The sequence below is a fragment of the Sminthopsis crassicaudata genome, chromosome 2 (assembly GCF_048593235.1).
Source record: "Sminthopsis crassicaudata isolate SCR6 chromosome 2, ASM4859323v1, whole genome shotgun sequence".
NCBI classification, from domain to species: Eukaryota; Metazoa; Chordata; class Mammalia; order Dasyuromorphia; family Dasyuridae; genus Sminthopsis; species Sminthopsis crassicaudata.
Window position 1 is genome coordinate 57,205,989 of NC_133618.1, and position 19,314 is coordinate 57,225,302.

General features: G+C 38.9%; 1 protein-coding gene across 1 annotated transcript in view; it reads left to right on the top strand.

The window, feature by feature from the left end:
- Window positions 1–4,793, top strand: part of MBTPS1 (membrane bound transcription factor peptidase, site 1) — a 62,331-nt gene extending 57,538 nt beyond the window's left edge. The window contains exons 21-22 of the mRNA XM_074286354.1: window positions 3,008–3,138; window positions 3,895–4,793. Of these exons, the coding sequence (XP_074142455.1) occupies window positions 3,008–3,138; window positions 3,895–4,091 (328 nt within the window). The 3' untranslated portion in view covers window positions 4,092–4,793. The remainder of the gene's footprint in view (window positions 1–3,007; window positions 3,139–3,894) is intronic.
- The last annotated feature ends 14,521 nt before the right edge of the window (window positions 4,794–19,314 follow it).

The following is a 19,314-nucleotide window of genomic DNA, read 5'->3' on the forward strand; positions in this document are numbered from 1 at the left end:
TACAGATAAAGAAAATGAGGCACTGAGCAGATAAGTGACTTGTTCAGGATCACACTAATGAGGATCTGAGTTGAGATTTAAAAACCTGGATCTTTCTGATGATTCCATGTGCCACTCACAGAATAATAATTTAGCAACCATTGACTTAACCTTGCCAAGGATGATAATTGCTACATTTTCATTTGAAGTCTTCAGACTGTCAAGGTCACATAAAAAATAAGTATGGAGCAAATATTTGAACACAGATCGCCAGTAATCTTTCTGACTACCACTCAGTTGTACATTACATTGTAATTAGTGTGGTCATCTATTCTCAGGCCAGCTAGCCCAGCCCAGAAATACCTTTCATTTCTTTTAGGGCTCAGTGAAGTAGGAGAACCAAGAAAAAACCACTTTTTCAAAAAACTTAGTCTTTTGTTAACAACAAAAGTAAAAACTTAGATTAATGTGCAGGGTTTTTTTATATACCATATTTCTCATTGGAACTTTATGAGAGCCTTTTGAGATAGGTAGAGCAATATCCCCACTTGACAGAGGATTATTAGATTAGTAGATTCAGCAGCCATTGAGTTTTAGCAGAGTACTTGGCAAAGTCCTTTCATGCTTTGCTAGTGGAAAAGTTGGCTGGGGTGTGAGCTAGACAATAATACGGTTAGGTAAATTGGGAGCTAGTTGAATGGCCAAACCCAAAGAATAGTTATGATGACTCAGTGTCAAGGTCTTTGGTGGAAAAACTTAGAGATCTGTGTTTGACCCAATGTCTTTTATCAGTATTCGAATGAAAGCAGCAGAGGTGGTGTGCTTATCAAATGTAGACATGACACAATATGGAAAGGTAATAGCCAGCATCTTGGAAGATAAGGGATCTTAAAAGATCTGGACAGGGCTTGGACTGATTCTAATAAAAACCCACTGATTAAATGAAGGAGAAAGGAAATAGGACTTGATGGTTTTTCTTATAGAAAATTTTTGGAAATTTTAATCGTCTGCAAGTTGAGAAGGAAGTAGCAGTGTTGCTTTGTGTCAGCCAAAAGAGTAAATGTATCAGCATTAAGAGAAGCCTCGTTTCCAAGATTAGATCATCTCATTATACCCTGCCCTGGTCAGACATTCCAGATGCTATTCCCCTGGTAGCACAGCTAAGACATGGTATAGAGCTGCACTTCTGACTGCGGGTCCATTTCCCTTTCCATTGCATCACTGCTGTACTTCTTTAATTGTCCTCAGTGAAAGCAGTTACGTTTTGCATTATTATTCACAAGAACCAAATGCTTTATTTTTATATTTCCTAATCTAGTATTTTGTGTGACCATATTTTAAAACTCTCATAGGTTAGCTTCAGCTCTACATCTGCCATCTTTCTTCATGGTGTGTGGTCCATTGTCAGCTCTTCAGGTTATTAGGAGAACCTGTACTAATAACTGAATCCACTATGGAGAATTCCTTTGCCTACAATAGCATTACTAAATAAATGAATGCCACAGTGTAAGCTAATCAGAATTTCAAGCATTTTAATTTGTAACCAATTACATGGATTTTTTATATAAATAGTCCATAACCAATCCCAAATTTAACAAAATTGGATCTTTAAAATTCAAGTTGATTACAGCTGAAATAGTCATCATTTTTTTTTTTTTTATTATCAAATACCAGCTCTGTGCCAGGCCCTGTGCTTAGTACAACCTAGTACTCTAAAATAGAAAGGGTTTGTAATGCTTGAGAGCACGTTGGAGCCCTCTCCTCCCTAGCAACCCAAGGAGTTCCTCTGTCTTGGCCTGTGTTCTGCTTAGATGGACGTACAGATTTGCCTGGTTTTAAGTTGTCCTCTATCTTAATTGGCCAAACTTTTTCGTTTTCATCTAGAGCTAGGGTAAAAGTGACAGGCAAAAGTATCTCAGATGCAAATCAGTAATGAGTAAACCTCAAGAAAAAAAGAGGTTTATCTGTCCTGTTTGTCTTTTTCTTTCCCCACTTTAGATTGTGTGATCTGCAGCTTTTCCAATTGTCTTCTCTCCTTCTGCCTTAGGGCCTTGCCCGTACTCTCTGGACACTCCATCTTTTACTGTCTTGCCCCTTTGGGTCAGAATGCCTCAACATCGATCACTCCCTTTCCTCATTAGAAGAGGAGGGCTTTGCTGGAGATCATTCCTCAAGTACAAGTTCTACAATGACATGAGCTCTGTTTTTAGATGCTAAGAGAGATCATATAATTAGCTGGGGTTACACAGTCCTGTTGCTTAGACCCCAGTTCTTTGGGGGTCTGTGCAGTCGACCTTGGAGGTACAAAGACAAGCATGAAAGAATCTCTATCCCCGCCCCTCCCCCCAAGAAGCTTGCATTTTATGCACACAGATAATTAGGCACAAACTTTTCACATAGTAATTTTGGAAGAGGGCAATAGCAACAGGGATATTCAGCAGGAGATAGTACTAAGCTTTCAAGAAAGCTAAATAAGTTTGTGTGTGTGTGTGTGTGTGTGTGTGTGTGTGTGTGTGTGTGTGTGTGTGTGTGTGTTGGGGGGGTGCTGTATCTTACTTTAGGGGTAGGCGAGAGCTCCAGAAGGTTGGCAGTTAGAGCCTGGAGATCAAAGAGATGAGGCAATAAAAGAGGGTCCTGGCAGTGGGAGGAGAAAAGGAGGGAATGGAGGCGGTCCATCTGGTGACCCAGTGCCCTTGAGATCTCCAGGGAACGTTAACATTAGCCTGGGGGCATGGGCAGAGAAGGTGCTAGGAGGCATCTAGAGTTCTGAGATCTTTGTGTTCTGACCCTGCCTGGCCATGTATCCTCAGGCAGACTTCTCCCCTTCTTGGAACATCTGTTTCCTCCTCTGGGAAAGTTCTACTGCCTCTTTTAGAGTATTATGAGAAAAGTGGTCTGTAGATATGGGAGCTTACTATTAGGATGGGAGCTAGCTGGATCAAATTTATGTTCACATCGACTTTGAGATTTTGACTAAAATTTCCTGAGCCAACTAAATGCTTCTTGTTTTTAAAATTGTTTTCCTCAGTAATCTCTGGAAACATCAAAAGTTACTGTCAATTGACCTAGACAAAATGGCTTTACCCAGCTTTCGAACCAATCGGCCCCAAGTTAGACCTTTGTCTCCTGGAGAAAGTGGGGCCTGGGACATTCCAGGAGGTAAGTCTTTTAAGTGTTTAGAATAGTTATAGCAAGTGATGACAAAAAAAGAACAACTTCTCTCTTCCTCGAGAAGCTCTTGTTCCAGTTTGAAAGTGGAGTTTCATTTTATTGTGTAGGGCAGGTTCTGCTGTTGGCAAGTGGAGCCTTGTCCCTGCCTCAGGTTTCCTAAAGTGAAGGTTCCAGATCAGTGGTGAAAGTGCTATTTTACAGTAAGCTCTCTTTGGAGAGGCCTGGAGCCCCAAGGCCTAGGAGCGCCAGAAGAACCTGGAGCTACAGCTCTGGAATATAGGTTTGCAGTTCTAAGGAGAGGGGTCCACTTCCTGTCTTGACCCATTCCTTAGAACCATTTGAGAGTTCTCTCCAACCATTCCAAGTGCTACACTATAGCTGGGGGGGGGGGGGGGAAGGGAGCTGTGGAGCAGGAGACACCTGAGGAGAAGGGGTCCCAGACGTTTGACATGGGCCTGAGCCAGCTTCCGGCAAGGCTCAGGGGTCTCCCCCTAATGTGAAGAACTTTGATGAGCCAGAAGGGTGCCTCCTGACACATGTGACTCCTCCAGGAGTGAAACTGAAGCTGGAGAGAAGCCAGAATTTCTTTGAATCATTCTCTGTTGCTGTCATACATGTTCAGTATGTAATCCAGGCATTAAAATGAACCTTTACTAAGTTAATTGTGTGAGACTGTCAAAGAAAAAAAGTATCCAAGGTATGTGTGTTTTTTATTGACCCATTAATGTAACCTGTGTCCTTCAGGGATAATGCCCGGCCGTTATAATCAGGACGTGGGGCAGACGATTCCGATGTTTGCCTTCCTGGGTGCCATGGTAGTTCTGGCTTTTTTTGTGGTGCAAATCAACAAAGCTAAAAGCAGACCCAAGAGAAGGAAGCCAAGAGTGAAGCGCCCCCAGCTTATGCAGCAGGTCCATCCACCAAAGACCCCTTCAGTGTGATGTCCAGGTAGCTGACCCCTATCGCCAAAGAGGGCCCTCTGGAATGGCCTGAGAGGACATCAGATGGCTCTTAGTGGTGGCAGCCGTCTAAAAGTGATCTCATTTTTTCATTAATTGTTGCCCATCCCAAATGGGCCTGGCCCACGTGTGGTGGGGGAGACTCAACTCTCATGAAACACCATCTTGTTGCCCTTGGCCCCTGGCAGAACAAACTCTTCCAGATGGCCATGCAGAGAAGCTCCATGGAAGAGCAGCTGGATGCACCACACCAAAGACTTGAAGACTTTCAGAAGGCTGTTGGCTGTTTTTAACTTGAGAAGAAAAAGAGACTTTTGAAACAGACAAAAAAAAAAAAACCTGACCAAATGGAGATGTTTGTTAAAGGCTATTTTCTATATTTATTGTTGGAAAAAGTCACTTTAGGAACTTTACGGTATTTGGAAACAAAACTATTTTTTGGCAATGGAATGCAATTTTTAAAATATTATATCATGAGGAGTAATAAGCTCCATCCATCTTTATGATGCAAAAGGAACAGACTGAGACTGGAAGGAAACTAGCACAAATCTGTGAGACATAGACCTTCACTTTATTTTTATAAATACCAACTGCCATGATTTTTTGTAATTTTGGGTCTTGATTTCACCATTGTTGGTGAAGGAAATTTTCAATAAATATGCATTATCTATAAGAAGCTGAAAACATTGCCTCGAGCCTCTTTTTTCCACCCCCATCATCTGCTTTACAGATAGCTAGCTGAGCAGAATTCTGAAGCAGCCTTTCTAACTCTTGATCCCAATGAATCTTCCCCCTCAGCTTTTCATCAAATGAATAATTAATTTGTTTTCTTCTACCTCAGCTGACCACTTAACTGCCTTCCTATCTGCGAAGACAAGGTGTAGAGAAAGGAGGGACCCTGACTAATGGCCACATAGGATTCTCGATGGGGATAGGTCACTGGGACTAGAAAGCTCAGGAAGGTTATGGGAGGAGTAGAGCAGCCGGGCCCCAAACAGGGATGGTCAGGTGGCTTGTCACACAGAGACTCTCCCTGCTCAGCCATGGCTGTGGCTTCAGGAGTCATAGAGCCAGACCGGACCTGACCGTATCTCTGGAGCTCTCCGGCCCCTTCTTCCGTTTAGAGCTGGCACCAGAGGGACCCTGACCTCTCTGTATGTGTGCGTGACACTTCCATGTGTGAAGGTATAGGGATGATCAGGAAGCAGGTGGTTAGAGCAGGTGGGCCTCTCTGTGCATCTGACACCCTACTGCTGGAGAGCCACACATTTAACACTTGGGAAGGTGTAAGTCCTAAAATTCACTGGCCAGGGTGTCAGGAGACCAGGGGCCCCAGTCCTGGCTTTGCCACTAACTAGTTAGGGGGGTGATTGAGCTTGGGGGGTCCATTCCCCTTCTGTCTGCTTCAGTTCCCCATCAGATGGGACTACACTGGATAATCTTAAGGTTTCTTCCAGTTTTAGATTCTCTGATCCTGTGACTGACCGCAAGGACATGTTCCTTCATGACAAGTTGCATGGACAGTATTTCACCACATTGTTCACTTTGCCTATGAAATGGGAAGATCAAAGCCCTTGTTGGCCATTTTGATTTAGAATAGTTGAATGTGTTCTATCTTAAAGGCCCAGACAGGAGGGATGACTTGATGTCAATTAACCCCTGAGTGAGGAGAGGGCAGACGGAGGGCTTGGGCAATCCTGACTCAGGGAGGTCAGGTACTAAAGCCCTTCTGAGTCATGAGGAGACCGATTAGTAAGATGAGGGCAAGTTAATAAGCAAAGCTTTGGCCAGCCAGTGGGTCCAGTTCCTTTGCTCACAACAAACCTGTGAAATTAGAATTAGGGCAAGAATTGGTATCCCCATTTTACAGATGAAACAGGCTCGCAGGGGGCCTAGATCCAACTGAGAACCTTGGCTCCAGAATTCACTGCCCATGTAACAGCCTACCCGCCCAGGTTGGATTTTAAAAAGATTTCTCGTCTCTGACTTGATACTCATTCTCATTATTAGTGTGCAGAGATGTAGACTGGGTGATCCCTAAGTCTGGACTGTGAGAGCTGGTAAGCCCACAGTCTGAAGAAGGTCAGGTTGATTTGGGTCAGAGAGTAAAGTTCCATACCCCACAAGATGCTCTCTAAGATTTAGGCAAGAGCTCTGACTGTAGAGACCCAGACAGTGTTTTCTTGTGGTTAGCAAAAATGGTGACTACTGCCCAGTCCTTCAGGAGACACTCATCATATAAAACAAATGTTTCACCTTTCCTTATACACGTGATTGTCTGTGTTAGTGGTTCTGTAGAAGCCTAGTCACACCATAGTAAAAGCCCTAACAGTGATAGATGTTGATGTGGTAGTCAGGAGACCTAGGTTTGAGGTCCAGGATTGTCACTCGCTAACAAGTCCCATCCCATCTCCTATCCTCTTCCGTAAAATCAGAACATTGGGCTGAACCTCAGTCAATAAGCAGCTATTTGTTTTCTCTGTTTTTTCTTAAAGTCCCTTCTAAGTCTCAGATTCTATATGCTGTTCTTACCCAGTTTTTTTTCTTTAATAGGAGAATGATTAATGACACTATTGACCAAAGATACTATAGGAAGATGCAAATTGTCAAAATGATTTCATTTTCTAACAAAAGGTAAACTTACTTTCCCTTTTATTCCCTGATGATTCAATAGAAAACAGTTTTAAAGAAAACAGTTAAATGTCTTGATTTGCAAATGTTTAAATTGTTATTGATGATCATCTTTAAGGGTCTGCTTGTGGGTAATCTTAGCCCCATCTTGGACATCTCACAATGATGTGTGAAATTTTGCTGGGATATCCATGTCTCAGGTCAGCCTTGATCTGAGTACTCTGTGGGAGCCCAAGGTGTTAGACTTGCTGTTAAACTGAGCCAGATCTGACTTGGAGTGCGGCTCATTTATTAATTAACTGTGTAGTCTGGGGCAAAGCGTTTCTACTTCGCTATCTTGTCAAATCAAGTTACTCCCTCCCTGTTATAATGACTGAATCCTAGATTTAGAGCTAGAAAGAACCTCAGAAATTATTTAATCTCATCTCTTCCTTTGACCTATGAGGTCAGACAAGTTGTAGTAAATTATATTAGAGTGAGGATTTCATAGATATCTTGCTGGCCCAAACTCAAGACCCAATAAGCTTTGCCCCAGGATACTGATTTTCCCATTAGTGGTAAAGTAAACAGTGGTGAGCTGACCCAGCTCTTCCCAGGCAACAAAAGTTTTCAAAATAAATCAAATGGCAGTATAAATTCTAAAATAAATGAAGTTCTACCTATACAAATGGGAAACTTATTTATTCCATGACCTTGTTATGATTGGGTTCTAATTACATGTGGATCTCTTTGTTGAAACTCACTCACAGTGTCTCCTCTCTATACCTGGAATAGATGGGAGGGAAGTTGCATCTGAAGTAGCATTTTAAGACCCTTTTAAGACCTTTTTTTTCCTGGATTTGAGAAAAGCAGTTAGTAAATTTTTCCCCTCTCTGGATTAGAAGCTTAGTGCCACTCGTGTTTCCAGGGGCGAGCCTGATATTTTGGACAAAAAAAGAAGAAATCATGTATTCCAATCTAACCTGTCAGACTCTAACTTTTGTTCTATATGAAGAAGGCTGCTTTTCTCTAGAGTCTGGACTGTGAGAGGTATTAAGCCTATAAGCCATCTATCTCCAAGGGTACAATTTCCTACAGACTCTTAGACTTGTACAATAAATAAAAGTGGACATCACATCTTTTTTTTTTTGTCTAAAATTTTATATACTTCCTTTAGAACTTGGCTCTAGAATTTTGATTTCCAGACAGTTTGTTGGAAGCAGGAGGAAAAAAAATGCCTTTAAAAATCAGAGAATTCTTGTTAACCAGTTACTAGAATCCTGAGGATGGTGACTAATTCCATTCTCCCAGAGTTTCCCAACCTTTCCTTTGTGATATACACAATTGAAGTTTCTGTGTTCTCTCACACTGTGGGCTGAGGTTAGGGGAAGCAAAAAAAAAAAAAAAAAAAAAGGATTATCCAAAGAATGAGAATAGAGGCAGGTTGAAGGTGACGGAACCAAGAAATGAAAGAGTAGAATATGAAGTGGTGGGAGTGCCTTTGATAGCTCAAGATGGAACCCAGCCAATAGGGGTTTATTCTGATCTCCTGAAAACAAGTTTGCAGGTTGCTGAAGATGTTTGTGTGTTTGATCATAATACCCTCAAAGGGTTATCTTGGAGGGGACAGAACCCAAAAGTTAGACACATTTCTAAAACCTGATTTGCCACACATGTGTCCATGTATAGAATCCCATGGAATAACTTTTTCAATCAAAAAATAAATTCAAAATTAAAGGTAAATCGTTTTCTGGTGCATAAGAACTGCTCTAAACTACCAGAGGAGATACTGAAATTTTCAAAAAACTTATCCTAAGATTACATGACTCAAGTGAAGACTGATAGGTAAATATTGTAGTGCATAGAGCTTTGGACTTACATTTGGAAAGACCCAAGTTCAAATATTATCCTGATACTAACAAGCTTTGTAACCTCTAAATAAGTCACGTCACTTCTGCCTTCCTCAGTATCCTCATCTGTGAAAATGAAAACAATATTTCTCTGGGTTACCGTGATAATAAGATAATATTTTTAATAGTACTTAATTTTTTTCTCAACTACATGTCAAAACAACTTCTAGCATTCATTTTTACAAGATTTTGAATTCAGAAATTTCCTCCCTCTTCCCCTCCTCTTTTAAAAATGATAGGTATTATATGTATGCAATCATGTAAAACCTATCTCCATATTAATCAATTGTAAAAGAAGGAACAGTTAAAACCTCAAGGGGGGAAAAAACCATGAAAAAGAATCCTTCAGTTCTTTGGGAGTGGATAGCATTTTTCTTCACGAGTCCTTTGTACTTGTCTTGGGTCATTGTATTGCTGAGAAGGGCTGAGTGATCCATAGTTGATCATCATACGGTATTTTTGATGTTTTCCTGATTCTGCTCATTTCACTTTGTATCAGTTTGTGTAAGTCTTCCCAAGTTTTTCATAAAATCTGCCTGTTCATCATTTCTTATTGAACAATAGTATTCCATTTCATCACATAACACAGCTTGTTCAGCCATTCCCCAGTTGATAAGCTTAGCTTCAATATCCAATATTTTGCCACCATGAAAAGGACTTTTGTAAGAATTTTTACATATATAGGTAGGTCCTTCTCTATTTTTCTTTTATGATCTTTGGGATACAAACCTTATAATCATTTGGGATACAAATTATGCACCCATTTTGACCTTATCCTCAAAGCTGGAGTTTTTGAGTTTATCAAATACTAGGCTCCTACGGTCATCAGCTATTATGTATTGTACCTAATTTATTCCACTGATCCACCACTCTATTTCTTAGCTATTACTAGATGGTTTTGATGGTATGACACTGAATAAAAAACCATAATTGTCGTTTTTATCATATTGACATGAACAATTGGTATTTTTCCAGTTTTTTAGATCTGACTTTATTTGTGTAAAAAGTTTTGTAATTGTATTCATATATTTCCTGGGTTTGTCTTGACAGGAAGACTGACAATTATTTTCTATTGTTTACAATTATTTTACATAGAATTTCCCTTTCTATTTCTTGTTGCTAGGCTTTATTGGTCATATGAAGAAATACTGATTTCTGCAGGTCTAATTTATATCTTACAACTTTGCTGAAGTTAATTATTTCAAGTGATTTTTTTTCATTGATTCTCTAGGGTTCTCTATACCATCGTATCATCTGCAAAGAGTGATAGTTTTGTTTCCTCATTGCTTACTTTAATTCCTTTAATTTCTTTTTCTTACTGCTGTAGCTAACATTTCTAGTAGTATATTGAAAGGTAGTGATAATAATGGGCATCCTTGCTTCACCCCTTATTTGGAAAGCGTTTAGCTTATCCCCATTAAAGATAATGCTTACAAGTGGTTTTAGATAGATACTGCTTATCATTTTAAGGAACACTCCCTTTATTTCTATGTGCTGTAGAGTTTTTAATAAGAATGAGTGCTGTATTTTGTCAAATTACTTTTTCAGCATCTATTGAGATAATTATGTGATTTCTGTTGGCTTTGTTTTTAGTATAGTCAGTTATGTATTAGTTTTCCTAATATTGAACCTGCATTCCTGTAATAAATGAATCCCATCTGGTCATAGTATATAATCTAATGTAGATTGCTATTAATTTACCTTGCTAGTATTTTATTTAAAAATTTTATATCAATATTCATTAGGGAAATTATTCTATAATTTTCTTTCTCTGTTTTTGCTCCTCCTGATTTAGGTATCGCACCATATTTATATCATAAGAGAAGTTTGATAGGTCTCCTTAATCATCTATTTTTGCTTTTTCCAAATAGTTTATATTTTATTGAAATTCATTGTTTTTTAAATGTCTGGTAGAATTCACTTGTGAATCCATCTGGCCCTGGGGATTTTTTCCTAGGAAGTTCATTAATGATTCATTTAGCTTCTTTTTCTAAGATGACATTATTTAGGCATCCTATTCTGTTAATCTAGATAATTTATATTTTAATAAATATTCACTCATAATGAATATTCATTCATAACATTTCTCTCAGATTGTCAGATTTATTTGCATATAATTGAGCAAAATATTTCCTAATGATTGCTTTAATTTCTTCGTTATTAATGGTGATTTCATTCTTTTCATTTTTGATAGTGGGTATTTGGATCTCTTTTTTTAAATCATATTTACCAATGGCTTATCTATCTAATTTGTTTTTTTCATAAAACCAGCTCCTATTTATTTGTGCAATAGTGAGGTCTTTTCTTTTCTTTTCTTTTCTTTTCTGAGCCTGGAGTTAAGTGACTTGCCCAGGGTCACACAGCTAGGGATTGTTAAGTGTCTGAGATCAGATTTGAACTTGGATCCTCCTGAATTCAGGGCTGTTGCTTTATCCACTGTGCCACCTAGCTGCCCCTGATTTTTACTTTCAATCTTGTTAATCTCACCTTTGATTTTCAGGATTTCCAATTTGGTAACTCAATTGGAAATTTTTAATTTGATCTTTTTCTACTTTTTTATTTGTTCCCCTTCCCCCCCTCCCCAACATTTTCCACCCATTCTATTCATGTAAGAATTTAGAGAAATAAAGTTTCCCTTAAGTATTGCTTTGGTTACATTTCATAAATTTTGGTGTGTTGTCTCATTGTTGTCATCTCTTTAATGAAATTATTGTTTCTATGATTTGTTCTTTGACCTAGTGATTCTTTAAGATTAGATTATTTAGTTTCCAATTAATTTTCAATCTATTTTTCCACTAATCACTGATGAATATAATTTTTATTGCTTTCATGTTTAACCCATAATTGCTTACTGACGAAGTGGTCCTCAAACTTTTTAAATAGGGGGCCAGTTCACTGTCCCTCAGACTGTTAGAGGGCCAGACTATAGTAAAAACAAAAACTCACACTCTGTCTCCACTCCTTAGCCCATTTGCCATAACCTGGTGGCTGCATAAATGTCCTCAGCGGCTGCATCTGGCCCAAGGGCCGTAGTTTGAGAACCCCTGGTCTAAGGTATGGGCTGAAGGGGGTGGAGGTGGAGAAAGGGAGAAAATTTTGAAAAAGAAGGTTTTACAAAGGTGAATATTGAATACTATCTTTGCATGTATAATAATACAGGAAAAATAAAATTCTATGAAAGAAAAATTTTATTGCCTTATGATCTGAAATGAACAAATTTAACATTTCTGCCTTTCTACATTTGATTTTGAGGTTTTTATGCTTTACTACATGGTCAATTTTTGGTTAGGTATCCTATGCTTCTGAGAAATGCATATTCTTTTTTGTTTCCATTCAGTTTTCTCCAAAGGTTTATCACATCTTAACTTTTTAAATATTCTATTTACCTCCTTAGTGTCTTTCTTGTTTCTTTTTGGTTGGATTTATTGAGTTCTAAGAGTGGACAGTTGAGGTCTCCCACTAGTATAGTTTTGCTATCTCTTTCTGTTTCTCACTTAACTTCTCCATTCAGAATTTGTGCAAAAATGTTTGTGACAGGCCCTTTTTGTAGTGCAAGAAACTGGAAACTGAACAGATGCCCATCAGTTGGAGAATGGCTGAATAAGTTATGGTATATGAATGTTATAGAATATTATTGTTCTGTAAGAAATGATCAGTAGAAATTTCGGAGAGGCCTGAACAGGCTTACATGAATTGATGCTAAGTGAGATGAGCAGAACCAGGAGATCATTGTATATAGCAACAAGAAGATTATAATATGATGATCAATTCTGATGGACATGACTCTTCTCAACAGTGACATGATTCAGGCCAGTTCCAATGGTCTTGTGATGAAGAGAGCCATCTACACCCCGAGAGAGGACTGTGGGAACTGAGTGTAGATCACAACATAATATTTTCACTCTTTTTGTTGTTGTTTGCTTGCATTTGTTTTCTTTTTCATTTTTTTTCCTTTTTGATGTGATTTTTCTTGTGCAGCATGATAATTATAGAAATATGGATAGAAGAATTACACATGTTTAACATATTGGATAACTTGCAGTGTAAGGGAGAGGAGGAAGGAAGGGAAAAAATTTAGCACAAGATTTTACAAGGGTGAATGTTGAAAATTATCCATCATATGTTTTGAAAATAAAAAAGCTTTAATAAAAAAAAAAAGAATTTGGATGCTCTACCTTTTGATTCAGCAAAATCATTACCAAGTCTTTATCCAAAGAGATCATTAAAAGGGAAAAAGGACATACGTATTTAAGCATTTATTTAAATTATTTACTTTATTTAAATTTTAAGATTTATTATTTATTTAATATTTAAAGCAGCTTTTTTTGTGTGTGTGTGGTGGCAAAGAATTAGAAATTGAGGAGATGCCTATCAGTTAGGGAATGGCTAAACAAGTTATGGTATAAAAATTGATGAAAAGAATTTCAGAAAAATCTGAAAAAGATATACATGAATTGAGCAGAACCAGTAAAACATTGTACACAATAACAGCAACATTGTATGATGATCAACCATCATGGATTTAGCTCTTCTCAGCAATTCAGTGATCCAAGACTATTCCAGAAGACATATGATGGGAAATACCATCCACATCCAGAGAAAGAATTATGGAGTATTCTGTTTTCACTATAATTTTAAAAATGTTTTCTTTCTCATTTTTCCTTTTGTTCTGATTCTTCTTTCACAACATGACTAATATGAAAATGTGTTTAACATGATTGTACATGTATAACCTAGATCGTTTTGCTTGTCTTGGGAAGGTGGAGGGAAGGGAAAAATTTAGAACTCAAAATCTTATAAAAATGAATGTTGAGAACTATCTTTACATGTAAAAAATACTTTAAATGCCAAAAAACTGGATGCTCTATCAATTGTATATATGTTTAATATTGATATTCTTTTATTGTCTGCATTACCTTTTAGCAAGATACAGTTTCTTTATCTCTTTTAATTAGGTTTATTTTTGCTTTTACTTTGAGTTCGATCTGTATTGCTACCCCTGAATTTTTGTTTTTTGCTTTTTTTAAACTTTGGCTGAAACATACTAGATTTTGCTGCAGCCCCTTAATCTTTATTCTCTGTCTCTCTGCTCTATGTTTTTTTGGTAAATAATATATTGTTGAATTCTAATTTTTGATCTAGATTCCTTCCCATTCACATTCACAGTTATTACTTCTTGTGTATTTCCTTCTATCCTATTCTTCCTCCTGTTTGTCTTCTCTCTCCTTTCACCCTTTCCCTCCTTATCAGTGTTTTGCTTATATCTCCTCTCCTTATCTGCCCTCCCTTCTGTCTGTATTTACCCACCCTTCCTTTTAATCTCCTCCCTTCTTATTTCCCTGTTGGGTAAGATAAATTTCAATGTTCAAGTGATGGTGTATATCATTCCTTTTTTTGAGCCAATACTGATGAGAAGAAGGTTCAAATGATGTCCATCATCCACCTTTCCATCTTCTCCTCCACTATAATGTCTTTTGTGCTTCTTCAGTGCAGTAATTTATCCCATTCTACTTCTCCCTTCCTCCTTTTGCACCTAGTATACTCCTCTTTCTCATCTCTTAGTTTTTTTAATATAAATTTCTCAAATTATACCTAAACCCTCTATATTCCTTCTAACTGTACTGTTAATGATACAATTTTTTAAGAATTACAACTATCATCTTTCCGTGTAAGGATATAAACCAGTTTATTTTTATTGAATTCCTTATATTTTCTTTTCCTTTTTACCTGTTTATGCTTCTCTTGGATTTTGATATTAGAGATCAAATTTTTGGTTTAATTCTGAGCTTTTCCTTGTGAAAGTTTGAACTCCTATTTCGTTGAATTACCATTTTGCCTTTTGGTTCTAGGATATCGGGGCAGTTTTTTTTGATAATTTCTTTAAAGATCCTGTCCAAGTTCTCTTTTTGCTTATGGCTTTCAGGCAATCCATTGATCCTAATATTGTTTCTCCTGGATCTATTTTTCAGGTCAGTTGTTTTTCCCATGAGATATTTTAATTTTTCTTCTATTTTTTTCATTCTTTTGAATTTATTCGATTGATTCTTGATATCTTATGGAGTCATTAGTTTCCATTTGCCCAATTCTAACTTTTAATAGTTCTTTTTCTCAATTAACTTTTGTACTGTCTTTGCCATTTGGCCACTCTTTTCCAAACTTCAAGGTACTATAAAAATGCTAGCTATATTCTATTGGATTGTGAGCTCTGTGGATACAGGGAATGAGTTTTTTTGTCTCTATTTTATTTTTAAGTCCATAGTACCTGGCACAAAGTTGACATTTAAATAAATGCTTATTGACTGACTGAATAAATCTTAACACCATCTTTGTTGCTGGCCCCCAATAGCACAGTGGAAAGGATGCTATATCTGTAGCCAGGGAACCTGGATTTTAATCTGGGTTCAGCCCCTGCTACCTAGGTGACCCAATGGAACTCTTCTTTGAGTGTCCTTCTCCTTGTCTGTAAAATGAGTAGAGTTAACCAGATGACCTCTAAGGTCCCTTGCAGCTCTACCTCTGTCATCTTATACCACAATTCATCTTACTTATTTTTTCCTTCCTTATCCATCCATCCATCCTCTCCCTGATCCTGAGCATATGGAGACGTCAGTGATCAGTAAGGGTTTGGTATTTGGGTTTGAAGGAGAGATCTGAAGTGTTTGGTGGCCAAAAGGGAGACCCTTCTGACTTGTACCTAAAGCCTCTGATTTATCTCTTGGGAGTTGGGTCATGGAAAGGGACCGCAAAAAGGCAATTGTGGTATTCTGAAAAGAGGAAGGGTCTTGGGATCAGAAGACTTCAGAAGTACATTGGAAAGTACAAGGATTCTGGAATCAGAAAACATGAGTTTCAAGTCCCGAATCTGTGGCTCACTATCTGTATGACTTTGGACAAGTTGCCTCTTCCTGGGTCCATTTCCTCATCTGTAAAATGAAAGGGTTAGACTAGTTGACCACTGAAGTGCCCTCCCAAATCTAGCTCTAGACCCCATGACCCGATCTATCCTGACTGAGAGTCTTTCCTCTCTTCTCAGGTGCTGGGACTTGGATCTGTCTGAGTGGTGGGTTAGGGAGAGGCTGGAATCCCAAGTCTGCTACTGATTCATCCCCTTGCTCAGACTGGGGCTTAGTAGGTTTGCCCTCTGAGGAAAGGGCACAAACCCCACACACACATGCCAAAGAGAGCGGGGATATCAAAGCTCCTGTCAAAAATTAAGAGATTTTCCCATTGACTGGAATTTCACAGTCCAATGGCCAATTTCTAAGTCATGCAAGCTAATGACTCCTGAATCCCTCTGACTCCTGAATCCCTCTGTGTGATAGCTGAATTCCAGCTAATGACCAGCTAAGAGGCAGGGACTGGGAAGTGGCCCCAAGCACTCAAGGGGCTGAGAGATAATGAAGATGACAGCTACAATTAGCTGCCCCTCAAGTCAAGTCTCTGTTTTCACTCTGTGATCAGGAGGTCAGATATCTGGGAAAACAGAAAATGAGTTAGGATCCCTTATTTAGCTCTGAAAACAAGATTAATGCACATTGCTTACAGGTGGGGGGGCGGGGAGAGAGACAGACTTGTAGCTCAACCAAACCTGGCAAAATTGAAGTACTTGATCAAGACACAGATAGTGGGCAAAGGACCAGAGAGTAATTCTCACCCTGAGGTGCAGCAGGAACAGGAAGCCCAGGAGTTAGAAGACAGAACTCCTGCTCTCTGGATTTCCACACCCACATCTGGACAGAGGCTGGGCATTCTCAGTACCAGTGGATGCTGGGAGATGAGCCAGTAGGGCAGTGGGTTAGTTGGTCAGTGGTTCAGTGAATTAATCAAACACTGGTTCTTAGAGAGCCTTGCAAAAGGAACTTAATGACTCTCCCCTAAGGAGTTCAAAAGTGGTAAGAGCCCAGGTCATAATAGCCGGGAAGGAGAAGGTAGGAAAGTCTTGTGGTGTTACCTGCGTTGTTGTAAAGTAAGCTAATGAACTGTATCCCAAAGAAATCATAAAAGAGGGAAAGGGCCTACCTGTGTAAAAATGCTTATAGCAGTTCTTTTTGTAGTGGCAAGGAACTGGAAGTTGATTAGATGCCCATCAATTGGGAATGACTGAACAAATTATGGTATATGAATGTAATGAAAAATTATTGTTTTATAAGAAATGATGAGCAAGCTGATTTCAGAAAAGCTTGGAAAGACTTACATGAACTGATGCTAAGTGAAGTGATTAGAACCAGGAGAACGTTCACAGTAACAGCAAGATATATGATGATCAATTATGATCACCTTAACTCTTCTCAGCAATGCAGTGATACAAGATGATTCCAATAAATTGGAAAATGCCATCTGCATCCAGAGAGAGAAATATGAAGACTGACTGTGGATTGCAGTATAATATTTTCATCTTTGCTTGTTTATTTTTTCTTTCTTGTCTTTTTTTCCCTTTTGGTCTGATTTTTCTTGCACAATATGACAAATATGGAAATATGTCTAAAAGCATTATGCAAGTATAATCTATATCAGATTGCTAGTTGTCTTGGAGAGGGAGGAGATAAGGAAGGGAGAGAGAAAAAAATTGAAACACAATATCTTACAAAAATGTTGAAAACTATCTTTTCACGTATTTGGAAAAATAAAATGCTATTTTGAGAGGAAAAGGAAACTAGTGACTCCAAAAGACAGAGATGAATGAGAACTTTCCAGTTACAGGTGACCATCTTTGCAGAGCCATGGAAACTGAAGATGGAAATTCCAGGAACAGCAAGCAGATCTTTGTAACTGGAAAAAAAAAGCACATGTGGAACAGTAGGTGGGAACAAATTATGGAGGGCCTTAAATGCCAGGCTTGAGTCAGAGGATTGGGGAGAGAGCACATATCATTGGACAAATAATTTCATTTCTCTGGGCCTCGGTTTTTTCCTCTGCAAAGTAAGTAAATTGCCTTAAGTGAGTTCTAAAGAAACTTCCATTTCTAAATGCTCTGAAATGAACAGAAGAGAAATAAGGAATATACAAATAAAATAATCAGAAAGGACAGGGAAAAAAGTGCAAAGGACAGAATTCATGCTCAACAGATTCATGTGGATATGGGCAGGAGGCAGGATTGGAAGACCAAAGATGGCAGGGTAAGAGCCAGTTTGAGGGCCATATGGATTCAGGTTTGAATTAGAAAGAATCTGGGATTGGGGGGAGGGGTAGAACAATGGATCTCAGGTAAAAGGCAAAAGGTGGGGCAGGGTCAAGGGAAGGATCATGGGAATAAGATCTGGGAGGCCCTTGGAAACAGTCTAATCCAGGAGCTTGTCACTTTCTGTGGTGCCATAGATCCTTTGGGAATCTAATGAGGTTTCTGAACTCTCTTTTAGAGTCAGATTTTCACATATATAAAATAGGATAAAGTACATAAGAAAACTAATAATATGGAAATGCAATCATACATTATAAAAAGTTAATTAACCTCAAGAATTACTGAAGTTCAACTTGGTCATTTTACAGATAGGGAAGGTGGGCAGCAATGGATGTTGGCATCCTTCTGTTTGGAGTCTAAGAGTGATGGAAGCAGAGTAAGTGACTGTGGGTGTGTGTACCTGTAGGTAGGTTATACAATATGTCTGTATGGCTGTATATCTCTGTATATTATCCGTATGGTTATACCTGATTATGTCTCTATCTATGTGTTTATATATCTACGTGCCTCTAAATATCTCTATAGATATCTGTCTATGCATCTCTCCCTTTCTCTTCTTTGTTTCTCTGTCTCCCTCCCTCCCTCTCTGTCTATCTAGAGCAGAGGTGCTCTCTGTGTGTACTTACATGCAGATATATCTATGTCTATGTATATCCCTATATATCATCTATATGGCTATACGTATCTATATACGTTCTCTCTGTCAACCTCTGCTCTAGATAGTTATGGAGAGAGAGGGAGGGAGGTCAGAAAGGGGGGAGACAGAGAAAGTGAGAGCACCTCTGCTGTCTGCCATCTGTCTGCCCTTTCATCCTTCACGGGTTGGACTTCTGGTTCTCCAGGTTCTTCTGGCAATAGGGAGGGGACAGAGGATTAGTAATGGTTCATATTATTTAATTCTGGGGGCTGGGAATCTTAAGCTTCTGCAACTCTATGAGTTCCTAGATGGGGGAAAAAAGCCAAATTACTCAAAGAGGTCTTTTCCAATTACCATCCAAAGCCAGTCAAGGTTCACGGACGAGGGGTTGAATCCTCTTTCCTCAGACTTTACTATTGGCTCCAAGAATGTAATCCCCTTTTACGCTCCCAAGAGCAAAACAAGCTAAAAAGCTATTTTCTGTGAGCAATCCCGTAAGTGGAGGGATTGGGAAACACACACACACACACACACACACACACACACACGCACACACCCTTTTTCTCCACTTAGGAGGATGAAAGGAGGCGTTGGGTGAGCAACATGTTTGGAATAGAGGAGAAGAGAGGCTATGTGAAGGGTTGGAACTTGAGGGATACACCTGAAGGCTACCTGTAAGAACATGGAACTGCAACTGGAGATGGATTGGTCATCACAGCTGAGCTAGGGAGCTGAGGGGGAGGTGTTTGGGGGTATGAGACAGAAGGAAAAGGAAAAAGGTGATAGGATGGGGCGGGGGAGGTCAGGGTAGAGCTGAAATTGGGTGATGAGGAAAGGGGCAGAAGAAAGAAAGGTACCTGGCTGAGAGGA